Raw genomic sequence first — 20,771 nt, forward strand, 5'->3', positions numbered from 1 at the left:
TCCTCTCCTGTGCCTGTCCCTAACCTTTTCCCTTTCCCTAACCTCAGTCTCCTGTGCCTGTCCCTAACCTTTTCCCTCTCCCTAACCTCAGTCTCCTGTGCCTGTCCCTAACCTTCTCCCTCTCTTGTGTCTCTCCCTAACCTCCCCCTCTCCTGTGCCTGCCCCTAACCTTCTCCTCTCCTGTGCCTGTCCCTAACCTTCTCCCTCTCCCGTGCCTGTCCCTAACCTTCTCCCTCTCCTGTGTCTGTCCCTAACCTTCCCCTCTCCTGTCCCTAACCTTCTCCCTCTCCTGTGCCTGTCCCTAACCTTCTCCCTCTCCTGTGTATGTCCCTAACCTTCCCCTCTCCTGTGCCTGGCCCTAACCTTCTCCTCTCCTGTCCCTGAACTTCTCCCTCTCCTGTGCCTGTCCCTAACCTTCTCCCTCTCCTGTGCCTGTCCCTAACCTTCTCCCTCTCCTGTGTATGTTCCTAACCTTCCCCTCTCCTGTGTCGGTCCCTAACCTTCCCCTCTCCTGTGCCTGTCCCTAACCTTCTCCCTCTCCTGTGCCTGTCCCTAACCTTCTCTCTCTCCTGTGTATGTCCCTAACCTTCCCCTCTCCTGTGCCTGTCCCTAACCTTCTCCCTGTCCTGTGCCTGTCCCTAACCTTCTCCCTCTCCTGTGTATGTCCCTAACCATCCCCTCTCCTGTGTCGGTCCCTAACCTTCCCCTCTCCTGTGCCTGTCCCTAACCTTCTCCTCTCCTGTCCCTAACCTTCTCCCTCTCCTGTACCTGTCCTTAACCTTCTCCCTCTCCTGTGCCTGTCCCTATCCTTCTCCCTCTCCTGTGTATGTCCCTAACCGTCCCCTCTCCTGTGCCTGTCCCTAACCTTCTCCTCTCCTGTCCCTGAACTTCTCCCTCTCCTGTGCCTGTCCCTAACCTTCCCCTCTCCTGTGCCTGTCCCTAACCTTCTCCCTCTTCTGTGCCTGTCCCTAACCTTCTCCCTCTCCTGTGCCTGTCCCTAAACTTCTCCCCCTCCTGTGCCTGTCCCTAACCTTCTCCCTCTCCTGTGCCTGTCCCTAACATTCTCCCTTTACTGTGCCTGTCCCTAACCTTCTCTCCTCCCCCCCCCCGTTTCTGTCCCTAACCTTTCCCCCTCCTGTGCCTGTCCCTAACCTTCTACCCCTCCTGTGCCTGTCCCTAACCTTCTACCCCTCCTGTGTCTGTCCCTAACCTTCTACCCCTCCTGTGTCTGTCCCTAACCTTCTCCCTCTCCTGTGTCTGTCCCTAACCTTCCCCTCTCCTGTGCCTGTCCCTAACCTTCTACCCCTCCTGTGCCTGTCCCTAACCTTCTACCCCTCCTGTGCCTTTCCCTAACCTTCTACCCCTCCTGTGCCTTTCCCTAACCTTCTCCCTCTCCTGTGTCTGTCCCTAACCTTCCCCTCTCCTGTGCCTGTCCCTAACCTTCTACCCCTCCTGTGCCTGTCCCTAACCTTCTACCCCTCCTGTGCCTGTCCCTAACCTTGTACCCCTCCTGTGCCTGTCCCTAACCTTCTCCCTCTCCCGTGTCTGTCCCTAACCTTCCCCTCTCCTGTGCCTGTCCCTAACCTTCTACCCCTCCTGTGCCTGTCCCTAACCTTCTACCCCTCCTGTGCCTGTCCCTAACCTTCCCCTCTCCTGTGCCTGTCCCTAACCTTCTACCTCATCTGTGCCTGTCCCTAACCTTCTACCTCTTCTGTGCCTATCCCTAACCTTCTACCTCTCCCGTGCCTGTCCCTAACCTTCCCCTCTCCTGTGCCTGTCCCTAACCTTCTACCTCATCTGTGCCTGTCCCTAACATTCTACCTCTTCTGTGCCTATCCCTAACCTTCTACCTCTCCCGTGCCTGTCCCTAACCTTCTCCCTCTCCTGTGTCTGTCCCTAACCTTCCCCTCTCCTGTGTCTGTCCCTAACCTTCCCCTCTCCTGTGCCTGTCCCTAACATTCTACCTCTCCTGTGCCTGTCCCTAACCTTCTACCTCATCTGTGCCTTTCCCTAACCTTCTACCCCTCCTGTGCCTTTCCCTAACCTTCTCCCTCTCCTGTGTCTGTCCCTAACCTTCCCCTCTCCTGTGCCTGTCCCTAACCTTCTACCCCTCCTGTGCCTGTCCCTAACCTTCTACCCCTCCTGTGCCTGTCCCTAACCTTGTACCCCTCCTGTGCCTGTCCCTAACCTTCTCCCTCTCCTGTGTCTGTCCCTAACCTTCCCCTCTCCTGTGCCTGTCCCTAACCTTCTACCCCTCCTGTGCCTGTCCCTAACCTTCTACCCCTCCTGTGCCTGTCCCTAACCTTCCCCTCTCCTGTGCCTGTCCCTAACCTTCTACCTCATCTGTGCCTGTCCCTAACCTTCTACCTCTTCTGTGCCTATCCCTAACCTTCTACCTCTCCCGTGCCTGTCCCTAACCTTCCCCTCTCCTGTGCCTGTCCCTAACCTTCTACCTCATCTGTGCCTGTCCCTAACATTCTACCTCTTCTGTGCCTATCCCTAACCTTCTACCTCTCCCGTGCCTGTCCCTAACCTTCTCCCTCTCCTGTGTCTGTCCCTAACCTTCCCCTCTCCTGTGTCTGTCCCTAACCTTCCCCTCTCCTGTGCCTGTCCCTAACATTCTACCTCTCCTGTGCCTGTCCCTAACCTTCTCCCTCTCCTGTGCCTGTCCCTAACCTTCTACCTCTCCTGTGCCTGTCCCTAACCTTCTCCATCTCCTGTGTCTGTCTCTAACCTTCCCCTCTCCAGTGCCTTTCCCTAACCTTCCCCTCTTCTGTTTCTGTCCCTAACCTTCTACCTCTCCTGTGCCTGTCCCTAACCTTCTCCCTCTCCTGTGTCTGTCCCTAACCTTCTCCCTCTCCTGTGTCTGTCCCTAACCTTCTCCCTCTCCTGTGTCTGTCCCTAACCTTCTCCCTCTCCTGTGTCTGTCCCTAACTTTCCCTTCTCCAGTGCCTGTCCCTAACCTTCTCCTGTGCCTGTTCCTAGCCATCTCCCTCTCCTTTGCTTGTCCCTAACCTTCTCCCCCTCCTGTGTCTGTCCCTAACCTTCTCCCTCTCCTGTGTCTGTCCCTAACCTTCCCTTCTCCTGTGCCTGTCCCTAACCTTCTACCTCTCTTGTGCCTGTCCCTAACATTCTACCTCTCCTGTGCCTATCCCTAACCTTCTAACTCTCCTGTGCCTGTCCCTAAAACCTTCCCTTCTCCTGTGCCTGTCCCTAACCTTCTACCTCTCCTGTGCCTGTCCCTAACTTTCCCCTCCCTGTGCCTGTCCCTAACTTTCCCCTCCCTGTGCCTGTCCCTAACCTTCTCCCTCTCCCGTGCCTGTCTATACCTTCTACCTCTCCCGTGCCTGTCCCTAACCTGCAAAAGCTGGAGTACACTGTACTGTCTGTATCAGAATTTAATTAATACAGAGCAGGCCTAGGCCTGGAACGCCTGTGCCTAGAAACATCCCTGTCCACTTAGAAAAGGCCACATGCAGTGTCCACCCACTGCTTACCGAGGGCAGTGCGCGTCAGCCAAAGTGCAGTCAGCAGCTGACATGAATACTGCCATTCCATTGCAGGATGAAGCCACTGACAGTGGGCAGTTGCTGGTGGTTGATTTCCAACAGATTGGTAATTTAGGTAGGTACCACCGTGGCCGGATTTGAGGAAAGGCCACGGCCTAGGCCACCAAGAAGCAAGGGGCGGGAAGAGGGCTGGCACACTCACACAGTTAAACTGCCAAACATGTAAACCACAGCCGTCAAAGATCTAGTCCGTGGCCGCCCTGCTTCCACAGGGCAGAGCAGTCAAGCACAGCACAGGATGGGGTAAGCACAGGACAAGGAAGCATAGGATGGGGGTGCTGAAGACCACGAGAGACAGTGGGCGGGGCTGACATTGGGCCTTGTAAGATGTACAAATCCAGCCCAGGGTATCACTGTGTAGGTACTGCTCAGAAAAGCAGCTCACCTGGCTATATGAACTAGTGCTAACCCCAGACTGTCGGGCAGAAGCACTGGGCGCGGTACCCTCCCCACCCCCAGCACAGAAGAAAGACAGATGATTATTGATGCAATCAGATTTCTTTTAATGTTGAGAAGCATTTGTAAGCTTAGTGCTTGTCAGTTCGGTGTCTTCAGTGCGGCCATTTATGTCTCAACAATAAGTCAGCGTAAAAGAAAGGTGGTTGTCAGACACTGCGGTTAATAAAGAGACATAAGTGACTAATAGGCATGGCTAACAAGATGCTAGTAATTCCAAGTTGATGTAAATCTTATGCAAAAGTATGCAGCTTAGAAACAAACCAATCAAATTGCTGTTCCTGTGAATGGTCATCTTTTCACGCACAGCATCCTCGCTAGACCTTTCCATTTACTACCTGCATAAATAAAATACCCAACATATGCGTTAATAAATAATGTTCATTTACCTTTATTTAGACCCCTAAATGCTGGTCATGTGGCCTGTGTGCCTGTTTACAAAACTCCTGTGGATCAGTTCTCTGGAAGGGTTCTTGAGCACCTCCCCCAGTCTTGTGAGCTCTCTTACCCCACCTGTTGTGCGTTCCAGGGTGGGCGAGGTCAGACGCTTCTGCTCCAGGAGAAGAGTAAGTTTGCCACTCATAGTAATAGGCACCCATAGTAATATCGGCTACTGTAGGAAATTTGGGTGCTAGAGGCCCCTCTGATGCCCAAATTTCCCAAAATCGCTGATATTTCTATGGGTGCCTAAGGCACTGCCCAAATGTCTCGCGCCTGCGCTGTGCCGCCAAGCCATCTGTGCCTGCGCTGTGCTGCCAAGCTTGTTAAAGCGGGCCTGAACTGAGAATGTCCTCTCTACTTTAAAAGATAAGCAACAGCATAATAACCTTTAAAGGAAAACATTTTGTTGTTACAGTTGATACAAATCCTGCAATAAATCTGCAGTGTGTCTACTTCCTGCTTTCATGGAAGCAGACTTATTGTTAACATCCTGAGCTTTCAAATGAGCTTATCTGCCATGACAGTCATGTGACACAGGAGAGAGATCAAATTACAACTTGTGATTAGACACAAATGAGGGGAAATTAAACAGGCTAAACTCTAAATACATACAGGGTGCATTTCACTTGTTTTCCTTCTGTCCTGTGCAAGAGTTCAGGTCCACCTTAAGGCCTGGAACCCACTGCAAAACGCAATCGCTAATCGCAATCGCTAGGGTTTTGTATGAGCGGTTTGTAAGCGATTTCATGAGCGTTTTAGGGAGCGACTTTAAAAAGTGTCTCATTTGGCCAGCGGTTGTGTAGCGATTAGCGTTTTGAAGTCTGATTGGTCCTTTCAATTCATTTTAATTTTGTTACACTGTGCAGTAACTTCAAAACGCTAGCAAAATCGATCCGTGCTGGTTTTGATGAGCGATTACGCCAGCGATTATATACTTTACATTGAAGCGCAAAAGCGAACACAATGCTGCATGTCCTGCGTTTGCGACTTTGCTAATCGCAATCGCTTCTGTGGAATTTGCAACATCCATTTACATTAGTAGAGCGTTTAGGGAAATCGTTAGCGATTGATCATGCTCACTAAACGCTCAAAAAATCGCTCTAGTGGGTTCAAGCCCTACAGCTGATTCTAACTCGGATCTGGAGCTAGTGGACATCCGTCCACTAGCTCCAGTGAGTTGTGCATAAGTGAGTTGTGGAGACAGCAGTGGGAGAAGTTGTGGAGACAGCAGTAGGAGAAGTTGTGGAGACAGTAGTGGGAGAAGTAATTAATCTGGCTGCTGCATTTATGATGGATTGTAAGGAGGCAATATGGTTCTGAGGGAGGCCCGACAGGAGGGTGTTGCAGTAGTCCAGATAGGCAATGATGGAACCAAGGATGAGGAGTGGCAGTGGCAGAGTTCAGGTCCAATTTAACATGGAAATCCCTGAGGGCTTGTTGACATCTAAAAGCGTGGGGGGAGGGTTCTCTCCTCCCGGCGCTTACCTGCGTGCTTCGATTTTGTGTAAAGTTATTATGCTGTTGCACATCTTTTAGAGCAGAGAGGAAGTTCTGAGTTCAGGACCACTTTAATATGTGGTAATTCCCCTTCTGGCAACGAAGGAGGCTTTGGAAGTCCTCGGGAGCCCGAGAGCTTCTAAAGACAGGTGGCTCCATACTGCACCGTCATGAGCCGCTTTCTTCTGCACTCAGACATGCGCAGTACAGAGCCGCCCATCTTCAGGAGCACTATGGCTCCTAAAGACTTCCGAACCCTCCCATGGCGGGGGATGAAACGGGGGACCCAGCGCTGGATCCAGGACCCAACCTTCCTTCTTCCTAGCTAAGTATCTGGTTGTTTTTTTAAATTTTTTTTGCAGATTGACATTAGCTTTAATGATTACTCCAGTCAAATACCGGTGTCCGTAACAGTCTTCACAATCATTCTGTTGTTACTGCATCATTATTGTTACATATTGGCATAGCGCTGACACATCTTCCACTGTGCTTTACATAAAACACTGCATTAGTTACATCACTGAACCCCGGATCAAAAGACCCAATTGGCCAGATATTGATAAAAAAAAAATCAACCAATATTACATCTCACCCTGGCTGTGATGCTTTGACTGGAGATCAAGAAAGAGGAAAGCAGCATTTTTGGTAGCTGTAAATATCAGATGATTCATTGTAGAAGTATGCGGAACCACCAGAAAGCCAAGACTACTGACGCACAGAGTGGACTGGGCCTCGTCTTTGTAGAGGGCACAAAAGGCCATTTAGGCCCTGCCATGTAGCTATTGGGCGCCGGCAAAAGATGGAGCACAAATTGCAACCTTCCCCCCCCAAACTGCAATTTGTCCACCAGTAATAGCTGACAGCTTCCTGAGTCCATGGCGGCCTGGAGGGGGACTAGTAATTAGCCCTTCCAGGACCAGAGCAACTAAGGAGCTTGGGGACCAAGTGTGAGATTTACATGGGGGCCCAAGAACTCTATTGATATGAAGCCTTAAAACTTACCAAAGGGCAGCTGCAGTATCAAAGAGGTGTATTTAGAGTAAGGAAACAGTTGTTAAGGAGTATTACTATGCAATGCACACATAGAGGTGCTCATTACCAGCAGAGCGCAAATGAAAAGTTAATAAAATGGTTGAAGGAGGACCCCTCTAGCCCAGGGGCCTCGTTGCAGTCGCAACCTCTGCATTTCCTATTGCTACGCCACTGGCCGGGGCTTTTTTAGGAGCAGGGAGAGCCATTTTTCAGCTTCCCCCTCGCCCCAAGTTCCCGGTGCTGTTTTTGGATGTATGTCTTGTCTTGGCTTAGTGACGATGCTGTATTGCCTACCTGTGCAATAATATTCATCTGGAAACTACAGCTACTTGGAGTGGAGGCCTGACCTTTCCCGGGGCAGTTAGATAACAATTTTCCCCCAATCTTCAGGGCTATCAGTGTAACAAACCAGCAGTGTTTCATATTCGCTCTCTAATTTGCAATCTCTATAAATGTGTGCCAGCCGGTGCTTCCTCATCTATGGATCTCCTAAAACACCAGTCCATGTAAGGAGCCTGAAGTCCCTCCAGCGGCTGGGCCTAATCCCCCCGGAGAGCTGTCGTCATCACTGTCCTTATCAAAGTCCTGCCACCAGAGCGGCGACTTCAGCAATGGAGAAATATAGGCCGCTGTGTTCCTGGCTTCCTTCTCTTGCTCCTGAACAAAAGAAAACAAAAACCAGCCATGGAGATCGGCTATTTAAAGAGGAACTGCAGTGAAAATAACGTAATGAATGAAACTGCTTGAATTTTTTTTTACAATATTCATATATCATAATAGATGTAGGAAATGTTTCTGATGCTACAAGGCGTTACCCTGAAAGACACGGCTGAACAGAAGAGTGAAGAGGACATACTTCTACTGTGTTTCCCCGAAAATAAGACGTCCCCTGAAAATAAGCCCTAGCAGGAATTTGGAGCAAGCTTCAAATATAAGCCCTACCCTGAAAGTAAGCCTTAGCGGAAGTTACTATGGAGGAAAAAGTATGCCAACTTGTATTATGTTTGCTGTTTCTCCCATTGTCCCCCAGGTGCCCCCCTTGTCTTCCCCTGTCCCATCTCCTCTGATCTCTCCTGTGTCCCCCTCTATCTTCCTACTGGTACAGCCTCCTCTTTGCTGCATTGTCCTGTGTCCTCCGATGTCCCCCAGCTCCATGCCAGGCTGCGCTATGTCCCCAGCCCAGCTTCAGCCTATGGGGAGATGGATGGCAACTTGTGTTTCTATTGGAAGACAAGGGGAACACCAGGGGACATGGGGGACAGTGGAAGACACAGCAGAGGACATAGGGGACACAGGAAGACGGGATAGAAGAGGACACTGGCCAAAGGGTGGCACCATGAGGATATGGAGACAGAGTGGAACACCAGGAAGACCCTGGGACAAAGGAGGACAGGTGTATCCAGCAGATTAAGAGGTGGCACAATGGGGAAGGTAGGGGGAATATAAGACCTCCCCTGAAAATAAGCCCTAGCACATCTTTTGGGGACCAAATTTAATATAAGACACTGTCTTAGTTTCGGGAAACACAGTAGCTCTCGCTATAACACAGATAATATATGCCCTGCATCTCACAAATGCGGGTCCCTTAACCCCCACCAACAATTGCACACATACCTGACAGCGGGAGTTGCGGCAGTTATTGTTAACCCGTTCCAATCTTATGGCCTTTTCCTCCATAGGACCAAAGTCCGACACGTGGCTGCTGCTAGATGGAGTTGTTGCCGATAAAATCCGCCACACCGCCATCTTTTTCTGGACAGTCATCGCCGGCCCCAACTGCCACTGCTTCACCCGCCATATCTTGTCCCAAACCACCGCACTTTGCACCATGCAGGGGAACCACTGTCGGATCAGGGGTGGCGGTGTGTCCCCCTATGTGGATCAAAGTGATGGATAAAGTCTGCCACTTTGATCCCTTCCAGGAGCAACAAGTGCTGCATAACAATGTTATTATGCTGGTGCTCGTGCAAGGGGGCAGAGCTACAGTGCGCAGGCTGATGCTGGCCACACCCCCCACAGTTGATGTCGCCCCACTGACACAAGATACACATCCTCCAGAGCCCTGCTTCTCATTCTCCCCAGCATCTTGGAAAAAAATGGGGAGGACGTGGGTGATGCTGAACAAAGAATGTGAAGGGTTAAACCCCTGATGGCGGCACAGCTGCAGGTAAGCTGTGTTACACAATGGGGTTTCTACATTTGCGTTCTTAGCTCAAGGGGATATTTATAATATAGTTTAATCACCATGGGCTTGATTCACAAAAGGGTGCTAACATAGCACGCCTAAAAGCTTTGCATGTGTAACTAGGGTGCTAAGTAGTTAGCACATGCAAACTACTTAGCACCGTAGTTAGTACATGCAAACTACTTAGCACCATAGTTAGCACATGCAAACTTAGCACAGTAGTTAGCACATGCAAACTACTTAGCACCGTAGTTAGTACATGCAAACTACTTAGCACCGTAGTTAGTACATGCAAACTACTTAGCACCGTAGTTAGTACATGCAAACTACTTAGCATCGTAGTTAGTACATGAAAACTACTTAGCACCATAGTTAGTACATGCAAACTACTTAGCACCGTAGTTAGCACATGCAAACTTAGCACCGTAGTTAGCACATCCAAACTACTTAGCACCATGCTAACAAGGGTGCTAAGTAGTTTGCACATGCTAACTATGGTGCTAAGTAGTTTGCATGTGCTAACTACGGTGCTAAGTAGTTTGAATGTGCTAACTACTTAGCACCCTAGTTAGCACGTGCAAAGCATGTTAGCATATGCAAAGTGCCTGTTCGCTGGCGTGCTAACACTTAGCACCCTTTAGTGAATCTAGGCCCATGACTCCTTTGAGAATATGCTGTATTCTTTTTAATTTGTTGGGACTCATTTTAAGACTTTAAAGATAAAAAATGGCGGCACAGCTGCAGGTAAACTGCGTTACACAATGGGGTTTTTACATTTGCGTTCTTAGCTCAAGGGGATATTTATAATATAGTTTAATCACCATGGGCTTGATTCACAAAAGGGTGCTAACATAGCACGCCTAAAAGCTTTGCATGTGTTACTAGGGTGCTAAGTAGTTAGCACATGCAAACTTAGCACCGTAGTTAGCACATGCAAACTACTTAGCACCATAGTTAGCACATGCAAACTTAGCACCGTAGTTAGCACATGCAAACTATTTAGCACCGTAGTTAGTACATGCAAACTACTTAGCATCGTAGTTAGTACATGCAAACTACTTAGCATCGTAGTTAGTACATGAAAACTACTTAGCACCATAGTTAGTACATGCAAACTACTTAGCACCGTAGTTAGCACATGCAAACTGCTTAGCACCGTAGTTAGCACATGCAAACTACTTAGCACCATGCTAACAAGGGTGCTAAGTAGTTTGCACGTGCTAACTATGGTGCTAAGTAGTTTGCATGTGCTAACTACGGTGCTAAGTAGTTTGAATGTGCTAACTACTTAGCACCCTAGTTAGCACGTGCAAAGCATGTTAGCATATGCAAAGTGCCTTTTCGCTGGCGTGCTAACACTTAGCACCCTTTAGTGAATCTAGGCCCATGACTCCTTTGAGAATATGCTGTATTATTTTTAATTTGTTGGGACTCATTTTAAGACTTTAAAAACAAAAGATTAAAAATTGTTACTTCTCGCACTGGGATGGGGCAGATGTCTACAGAGAATGCACATCTAATTTTGAATGAAAATATATTGCCTGAACTTGGCTCCCTGAGAAAGTGAGAGTTTTCCACAAAACAGAATGTCAACCGAATAATGAAAGAGTGTGAAATAGTTCTAAAAAAAAGTTTGAAAAGTTTGGCTGCAATATGAGTATTGACCAGAAGGTGGTGGTAAGTGTCTTTATTACTGTACATACAGTATGTGCTCATAAACAGAGCTAATCAGTGACGTGCACATTTTTCAGGAGCAATCAGTGAGGAAGAGGAAGCAGTAAAAAAGGGCGCATATGGCTAATGGACAAAAAGGGAACTGCCATAGGCTGCAATGCAAAATATCGGCTATTGGGCGCCCGACAGGAAATTTGGGTTTATTACAAATATCGTTTACAAATTCGTTTTGACTTTTTTTTTTGTTTTAAAATTTCGCTTATAGGAGGTTTTACTTATTTTTTCGTTTTTAAATTTCGCTTTCAGGACTGTAATAAGTAAATTTTCGTATCCACTTATATTATCATTTTAAAATTCGTTTTCATACGTATAATGCTTAAATATCGTTTTCAACCTTAGTCTATTAGAAATACATCGCTTTTCGTATTAACTTTGTTTTTTACGCTTATAATGCGTAGATTAGTTTTCAGATTTATTTACGTACAAATGTATCACTTTTAATATTACCGTTATTTTAAGATTTTTAATGCGTACATGACTGTAAGGCTACTCATTCTCATATATATATATATATATATATATATATATATATATATATATATATATATATACACACACACACACACACACACACCTTTTTCTATATACGCATACACCTTTTTGCTATACTCCCTATACTGAGGCAAATCGGAGGGGTGGGGGGTGTTGCCCCATGACTACCACCCTGACTACCGCCCATCCCCCCCCCCCCCCCCCCCAACGGTCCCCAGAAAAAAGTTTAGTCCGGTTAGCAGTTCCCAGGCTGAATAAGGTTGGGGACTCCTGCGTTAAAGTGTACCCCAGGCCAACTTCAGGTCAAACAGCGCTTACTTACCTATGAAAAGGGAAATTTCTGGATTCTCACCAGCACAGGTGCACAGTGTTGGCTCTCGTGCCTGAAGAGAAGCTTGGAGGACAAGATCTGCCAGAGGGTTCCAGATAGCGGCGGGAGGGGTAAGGAGGACACCGGTAACCTCTACAGGATCCAGAGGCTTCCCTCCCTTTATAGTTACCTGTCCAGATGGTTGGCCCGGCTTCCTCTCTCCTCCACCATGGCGGTCAGGGCCGGATTTGTACTCTTTGGTGCCCAAGGCCACTGTCAGCAGCCACCCCCCTTAGCCAGATAACCCTCCCCCTCCAGTATAGGTAGCCAGATAACCCTTCCTCCTCCCTCCAGTATAGGTAGCCAGATGACACTTGCCCCCTCTCCCCACCAGTTTAGATAGTCGGATGACCGACCTCTTTCATCCAGTATAGGTATCCTTATGACTCCTCCCACCTTCCTTCCAGTATAAATAGCCAGATAACCCTCCCCCCTTCCATGTAGACAGCCTAATTACCCCTTCCCTCCAGTATAGGTAGCCAGGCGATCTTTCCCTTCCCCCTAGTATAACCTGCTGCCCACCCACCCTTGATCCTGTGGTGCCCTAGGCCATGGCCTATGTGGCCTTGTCTTAAATCCGGCCCTGATGGTGGTGATGTAACCTCAACATATCTTCTCGGTTCCGATCACGATATGATCTGTGATCTGGCTCCAGGAGGAAGGGGAGGAAATGGAAAGAGTCTCTTCCATCACCGCTCTTCCACCCCCGGATGACAATGTAACACTGACATGGTCTCCTGGATCCCGATCACATGTCATATCATGTGATCGGTTGTGATCGGGACCCAGGAGACCTGCTGGAAGTTCAGAGCCGCCGGTGGAGGAAGAGAAGAAGCCGTCTGGAACAGGTAACCAGTGGTGCTCATCCGGATTCCGGATATCTGAACTACCCAGATAATCCAAACTTTTTTCACTATCCGAACTTTGAATAGCAATTCGGATATTTTTTAAAATCTGAATAGACTATCCGAGCAAACTTGGATTTCCCATCTAAAATCCGAAATCTGGGCGGATAGATAGTTTAGGTATCCGAGCAGAAGCCAAAATCATCTTCAATGGCAAAAATCTCTCGCTCTCTCTCTCTCTCGGTCTCTCTCTCTCTCTCTCTCTCTCTCTCTCTCTCTCTCTCTGACCTTCGACAGGATTTTTAGCCATTTTCAGGTCCCTTCCGGTGTTCTATACAGATACTGGGGTCGGATATCCGACCCGGATTCGGATTGGAACATTTTTAATCCAGATATCCGACCTAGATCGGATAGAGGGGAATCCGGATCCGAATTAGTTCCAGATAGTGAAAAATAGTATCCGAACAGCACTGCAGGTAACTATAGCTGCTTTCTGCCGTCCGGTTATTTGGCTGCACTAGGCAGCCAAACTAGATATGATGACAGAGGGTTAAGGTCCGTACACACGCCGGACTGGAGGCAACGATGGGTCAGTCGTCACCTCCCGCTGGGTGGGCGTTCCAGCGACAGTCCGGCGTGTGTACAGTCTGTCGGCGGACTGATCTGGCTGTTTCTAAACGATCCGCCGGGCGGATTGCTCAGAAACAGCCGTATCAGTCTGCAGACAGACTGTACACACGCCGGACTGTTGCTGGAACGCTCACCCAGCCGGAAGTGACGACGGACCCGTCGTTGCCTCCAGTCCGGCGTGTGTACGGACCTTTAGAGTGCACAGCAGCTTTCAAATGAAACATTTTGCTGGAGCTGCTAATGGGCTTCTGCAGGACCTTCTTTTAACAGAATCAGTGTTATCTTACAGAAGAATTGTTTTTGTATCTCACCTGTAAATACTTGATGTTATCTTTGGTAATGGCTTCCATTAGTTCCTTGTTAAGGGAGACATCAGGTTGTCTCTCAGCACATTCTATGCCTGGAGTTGCTTCAGGCAAAGCCTGTGGTCTCTGCCTGTAGAAAAGTACATAGGCCGTATCTTTGGGGAAGAAGGATGTCACGTTGCTGACTGATTCGAAGGATGAGAAAGTGACTCTGGTGTCATTGAAAAGGTACCACTGGATTTCCATGTCCAAATACTTGTCCGAAGGAAGCCTCTTCATGCTGGCACTGGGTGGCTTCTGGCTGTCTCTGTCCATGCACTCTCTAGAATAACAATAGTAATGTCCACTTTCAGATGAGAGTCCAGAGTGTACAATGACCGTACACAAGTCGTAAGTCGCAGACTGGCGGACCTCTGCAGAGATGTATCTACTCCCTCCTTCCGCAGAGGCTCTCCCTGGTCGAGGAGAAGAAGGAAGATGAATGGGTAACTTCAGAATCAATGGAATAGAGACGTTGTCTAAAATTTTTCTCCTCTTCATGGCCTTGAGGTCAAATGAAAACCTGAGCAAAGTGAGGATAAGGTATTGGGGACCAGTGGAAAGTTCTACAATCTTCTCGGCATCTTGAAGGGACACACAAGTTTCACATTGATACTTATTGTCTGCTGTCAACATCTCTGGGCACAAGAAATGGTTGATCAAGTCAGAAAGGGTGAGGGAACATTTCTTGGAACCAGTTGGGAAGGTGGTGGTGGTACTCACGTTGTGAAGGCCTGGGAAAGAACAGTTGTTTTCATCTTTTTTTTCAGAGGCAGCTCCATCTTTTTCATGGCCTCCCAAGGTTTCGATAGGAATGGCTTTACCACGATTTTCCTCAATCTTTTGCTGCCATCTCAGGTGGTCTACAGAGTCTGTGGCTAGCTCATTCCAAATTTTTGGTTTTGTCTCATCATTGTGTGGTCCTATATCTTCTACTGGAAGAGAGGAAGAACTGCAGGCCTGAGGAAACCTACTGGCGGTGCCGTCACTTGGTGGAAAAGCCAAGGATAAGTCTGTAAAGGCTTCTTCTCTAGCCGAGACACTGTGGCACTTTAGACATCGAATCTTGGTAACGATCCTCCCACCAAACATCTGCTCTATCAGTGTCCTGTTACCCAGGAGGTTCTTCTTGGATTGTAAACTGCAATGAGCCTGGGCCAAGGAGATCCTCTTCCCAGTTTTCTCCTCTTCATGAAGCCTTTTGTAAGTAAAAACACATGTATAAAACACACATACATGTACCAGTCATTTTAAAGCATACGAGTGGTCTAAAATACTTAAACTGGTGGTAAAGCTACAGATTATCAAGCCTTACTACCATCACTGTCCCAAGAACAAAATAAAATTTACTAAGGATGAGTTTGTGAAGTTGGCTGAGAATTCAGGGACCCAAATACTAGCCCAAACTTTTGCTCTCCCCACTGATGCAGGCTGAGGTGAATGATGCATATGGGGGAGTGGAAACTTGGTGTGACTCGCATACTCAGAAGTCCAGAATGCTTTGAACAGCAAGTACTTATTGCTTTGCCACTGTACTGAAAATATTACCAATATTTTATTATATCATTGAAGTAATAGAATATCGGTGAATTCTACTAATGGCTATTCTACTAACGGCTATTTCCTGCACCCTTTTCAATGGGCACCTTCAAATGTAACCCCACCAGCGGGGGTCGTCTTAGGGTTAGGCACCACCAGGGGGTCTGAGGGTTAGGCACCACCAGGGGGGTCTTAGGGTTTGGCATCGGTAGAGGGAGGGTTCTGTGTGAGGGTAAGATTAGGTTATAGTAAAATATCAGTAAAGATTGGAATATCAGTAATTTTACCAATATTCTAGTAGTGGCTGTATACATCGCTAATTTTACAGATATTCTAGTTGTGGCTATATCCTCCACTCTTAATTTACTATTATCAGCAAGTTCCGTGCCCTTTTCAATTTGATCCTTATTTTTAAGAATGTGGGCATAATGATGAAAGCCGCACATGGCTTTAATAAACACACTATGGAGGTTGTGGGACGGGCTTAAAGGAAATCAGAGCTCAACTAAAGTAAAGAATCAATACTTACCCACGGCTTCCTCCCGCCCCATAAACACATGCAAGTCCCTCGCCATACTCTCGCAATCAGCCCCGGTAACTTGCTCAGTGAGTGACATCAGTCCGGGTCTCGCTCATGCGCAGAAGACCCAGACTGGACGCGACTGAGCAAGTTAGTGGTGCTGAACGGCAGACCGCAGGAAGACGGCGAGGGACTCCCACTTGTTTATGGGGCAGGGGGAAAGCCCTGGGTAAGTATCAATTCTTTACTTTAGCCTAGCTCTGCCAACGGACTCTCTCCACCGACGACGAGCCTTTCCCCGCAGTAGGACTGGGGAACCCTCCTACCACCGGCCCGGGCTGCATCCCACTCGGCGTATCTTCACCAGGACCCATCGCCTCACTGCCTGCTGCCGCCTGCCGGACACCCAGAGGGGTAGTCCGGGATCCATCCACCCGCTGATGACTAGGGCCCTGCTAGGCCACCCACGCAGACAGCATACAAGGACCTGATCTCTCCGCTGCCGCGGCGGCGTCCCCCCCCCCCCCCCGCAGGTCTGACACCAGCAGCCACTGTTCGGCCACGGCCTCCTGGACATCCCCCCCGGTTACCGGCCAACACACTCCACTCGGGGTAGCTCGGTTCAGCTGCGGCTACAGGGATCCAGAGCAGCTGCTGCCCACGTGCCCCCCACGTGCTCCTCCACTATTGCAGGGCCCACTATTGCATCTCACTGAGAGCCCCTCCAGCATCACGAACTGACCTGCCTGGAGTCCGCAGCCGGCCTGGAGTCCGCAGCAGCCAGCAACCCCGGGACCCACAGCCAGGGGAACCGCTCCGTCCCTCCTCCGTCAGCAACACCGGGACCCACAACCAACGTACCGGCAGCCTGCACAGCCGCTCTGTCCCTCCTCCGCCAGCAACGCCAGGACACAGGACAGAGGCTGGAGCCCCTGCTGAGGACCCCACAGTCAAGCAAGGCAAGAGGCCCCCCATCCGCAGCCAGCTTGAACACAGCCCAGCGGACGGACTGCACAACGCACCTGCTCCTTCACCACTACACAGGGGACCATACCTGGGGACTCGGCTCACATCGCCAGCCACGATAGGGTAAGAGGATCACTGGGAGTGCACTGGGAAGCATTGTGTTTTTGGACTGCACTGATGCATTGTTTATTGACTGCACTGCTGCTGTACTGTAGGGACTGCAATGATGCTAGGCACAGCTGTTACCCTATCAGTGCACTGGGGTACATTGCTTATGGTCGGTACTGAGGCTAGGCACTACTAGTACTACGGGCCCCACCGCTCTGACACCGGACCCCACTGTTATGCACTGTAGTATGGACTGTTTTCTAGACTGTACTCTGCCCTCACGAGGCCATACATACTGGTAGTGAATATGCTATGCACGGTCCTGCTGCTAGGCACTGTTATGCCCCCTATCATGGTATGTTTCTGCTGCTAGGCACTGCTATGTACTGTATATGGACTGTTTCTGCTGTGTACTGCATTATGGACTGTTTCTGCTGCCAGGCACTGCTACGTACAGTAGTATGGACTGTTTCTGCTGCTAGGCACCGCTACGCACAGTATCACGGACTGTTCTGCTGCTTAGCACTGTATGCACAGTATCATAGACTGCCCTGCTGCCAGGCACTGTGATGCACAGTATCAGGAGTGATCTGCTGCGGCACACTGTTAACTTGTTATCCGGGCCACTGTGGGGGCAGTGCTCCAAGCTCTGTCCCGCTCTGCTGCCGGACCATGTCTTCCGTGCCACTTCCCCTCTCCCCACGTACCACCTACACCAGATCACAACTTCTCAGGTGGGAATACACTACAGCCCTGCACCCAGAGGATAGGCTCCTGTCCGATTCTGTCTGGAGACACGTTCAGAAAATAACATGCAAGCGACGGAGGGGCTGCCGGGCAGGTGCACGCGCGAGGCTGCAGAGGAAAGGCCTGAAGTCGGCCATACCAGCAGTCCTCCTGGCAAACGTTCGCTCCCTCCCCAACAAGCTAGACGAACTGCGGCTCCTCGGGGCAAGGAGGGACCTCGGCAGCAACACCCCAATCTTCTGTTTTACAGAAACGTGGCTACACGACAACATCCCTGACAATGCTCTTCACCTCCCAGGCTACAACCTCATCTGGGCAGATCGCGATAGCACCCTCTCTGGGAAAAAGAAAGGGGGCGGCATCTGCTTCTACATCAGCCCCGCTTGGTGCTCCAACACCTCTGTACTCGCCAAGAAATGCTCACCAGAGCTTGAACTTCTCCTGATTAACTGCAGGCCTTTCTACTCTCCCAGAGAGTTCTCATCCTACGTCCTTGTCGGAGTGTACATCCCACCCGATGCCGATGTCAAAGCTGCCCTGCACGTCCTTAGCGACACGGTCACGCACTGGGAGACAACCCTCCCAGATGCATTGTTCATCATCCTGGGAGACTTTAACAGGGCCAACCTCCGCCATGAGCTCCCACGCTTTCATCAGCACATCGCCTGCCCCACCAGGAACGCAAACACTCTCGACCACTGCTACACGGTCTTGAGAGACGCTTACAAAGCCACCCCATGGGCAGCTCTAGGCTCATCTGATCACTGTCTCATCCACCTGATACCTACCTACAGGAGGCGCCTAGAAACTGCTAAACCAGTCCTGAAAACAACCAAGGTGTGGTCAAACGAGGCCAAGCTGCAACTTCAAGCCTGCTTTGACTGCACGGACTGGAAGGCTCTGGAAACCCCAAACCTAGATGAGTGGGCTGACAACGTGAGCTCGTACATCAGTTTCTGCGAGGACTCCTGCATACCAAAGAAAACGCACAAAGTCTATCCGAACAACAAACCTTGGTTCTCCAAGAAACTCCGGCAACTGCACAGAAGCAAGGAAGACGCACACAAGGCTGGGAACCATGAGGAATACAGGAAGGCAAGGAACATCCTAGACAAGGAATTGAGAATCGCAAAAAAAGGCTACGCAGACAAGCTGGAGCAGGACCTCTCCTCAAATGACGCACAAGCCGTTTGGCGGGGGCTCAAAGCAGCCACCAACTACAAGCCCCCCCCCCAAAATGCAGCCCCCAGCGCCGAACTGGCGGAAAAGCTCAGCGGCTTCTACTGTAGGTTCGAGGAGCAGGTGGCTCCGGCGGGTCTTCCAAAACTACAGGTCCCCTTCACCCCACCCCATGTCTCAGCCCCACCATGCCAAAACTCGACCACCCTGGCTGTAAGTGAGACAGATGTGGCATACCAACTATCTAAACTAAATGCCAGGAAAGCCTCAGGCCCGGATGGGGTGTCGCCAGCCTGCCTGAAAGCTTGCGCACGGCAGCTTACCCCCATCCTCTCCTCCATCCTCAACAAGTCTCTTCAGAGTGGCAAAGTACCAACATGCTTCAAGAGGTCCACCATCATTCCTGTCCCCAAAAAACAGGGTGCCTCAGACCTTAACAACTTCAGGCATGTCGCACTCACATCGGTCATAATGAAAACCTTTGAGAAAGCAGTCCTGCCCCTCCTGAAACACAAAACTGAAGCTCAGCTAGACCCGTATCAATTTGCTTATAGGGCACATAGGTCAACCGACGATGCCATTAACATCTGTCTGGAACTTGTCAACAATCACCTTGACAAATCAAATTCATATGCCAGGGTCCTCCTCCTCCTCGACTTCAGCTCGGCGTTTAACACCATTAGCCCCCATATAATACAAGAGAATCTGGTTGAGCTCGGGGTCCACCCCACCCTTCAACTGTGGATCAAAGACTTTCTTACAAACAGATCTCAGGTTGTCAAGCTGGGCTCCATCACGTCGCAGCCAAAGATCACCAACACAGGGGCCCCACAAGGCTGCGTCTTGTCACCATACCTGTTCTCCCTGTACACGAACAATTGCAGATCCTCGGCAAACTCTGTCAAGGTAATAAAATTTGCTGATGACACCACCATAGTCGGCCTGATCTCCAACAATGACGAGCAGGAATACCGCCAGCAGGTGGACAGGATTTGCCACTGGTGCAGGGAGAACAAGCTGGTCCTCAACAATGCAAAAACCGTTGAGGCTATCATTGACTTCAGGAAGCACGCCCCCACCCCGCCTCCACTGCACACTGAAGGGATGGTGGTGGAAAGAGTGCCTTGTGTACGCCTTCTGGGCACCACCATCTCAAATAACCTGAAGTGGAAGGCAAACACTGTCTCCACCCAGAGAAAAGCCCAGCAGAGGCTCTACTTCCTCCGCCAACTGAGGAAGTTCGGCATGTCCCAAAAACTCCTGAGGAACTTCTATACCGCAACCATTGAATCTGTCCTCTGCTCCTCCATCCTTGTCTGGTATGCTGGCTCCACCGATAGCGACAGACGCAAACTACAGAGGGTCATCAGGTCAGCGGAAAAGATCATCGGGAACCAACTCCCTGCCCTGGACTCCCTGTATAAGGCCAGACTACGCTCCAGAGCACTGAAGATTGCAAACGATCCCTCCCACCCTGGCCACCAGTTTTTCAGCCAGCTCCCCATGGGGCGGAGGTATCGGAGATATCGGTCCATCGCTACAAAGACCACGAGACACAAAAACAGCTTCTTCCCCTCAGCGGTAAATTTGCTGAACGCGATAAACTCTGCTCATGCTCTCCCCCCTTAGACTGCCCCTGCTCCTCCATGCTGACTTTAGGCATGAAATTCACCCAGTTTTGGGTAAACAGTGGTTTATGGTTATGTTTTAGGTGATGAAGTGAGGGAAGCTTGTGGTTTATGGTATGTTATGTGGTTTATGGCTATGTTTGTGCAATGGAATGTTGTCTACTATGTTCTATGTCCTATGTTCGATGTCTCTTATGTTCTATGTATATGCCCTGCATCTGTTGTGCCAAGCCCAATTCCGGGCACGACCCAGTCGTGCTTGGCGAAATAAAAGCGATTCTGATTCTGATTCTAAGTGAACCAAGCACCATTTTTAGCACCCAGGGCATCTCAATAGCACATTAAAAATATATGCCAACTCATGATGTCCAAAATGCCACATCACAATCGGCCCTGCAAGGAAACAGGCTCTAAATATCATTATGCAAAAAGCACAGATGTGCAGTTGCTAGAGCTTAACCTTCTTGGCAGTAACCCCGAACGTAGTTC

The 20,771-nt window shown here is 49.6% G+C and overlaps 1 protein-coding gene across 4 annotated transcripts in view; it reads right to left on the bottom strand.

The window, feature by feature from the left end:
* Positions 1-4,048: 4,048 nt before the first annotated feature.
* USP35 (ubiquitin specific peptidase 35) overlaps positions 4,049-20,771 on the bottom strand; it is a 59,197-nt gene continuing 42,474 nt past the window's right edge. For all 4 annotated transcript variants that reach the window (XM_068266730.1, XM_068266729.1, XM_068266727.1 and 1 more), the window contains 2 exons: positions 13,563-14,793; positions 4,049-7,652 (listed from right to left, as the gene is read on the bottom strand). In XM_068266730.1, coding sequence (XP_068122831.1) covers positions 7,485-7,652; positions 13,563-14,793 — 1,399 coding nt within the window. In that variant the 3' untranslated portion in view covers positions 4,049-7,484. The remainder of the gene's footprint in view (positions 7,653-13,562; positions 14,794-20,771) is intronic.

Source organism: Hyperolius riggenbachi, chromosome 2, assembly GCF_040937935.1.
Source record: "Hyperolius riggenbachi isolate aHypRig1 chromosome 2, aHypRig1.pri, whole genome shotgun sequence".
NCBI lineage: Eukaryota > Metazoa > Chordata > Amphibia > Anura > Hyperoliidae > Hyperolius > Hyperolius riggenbachi.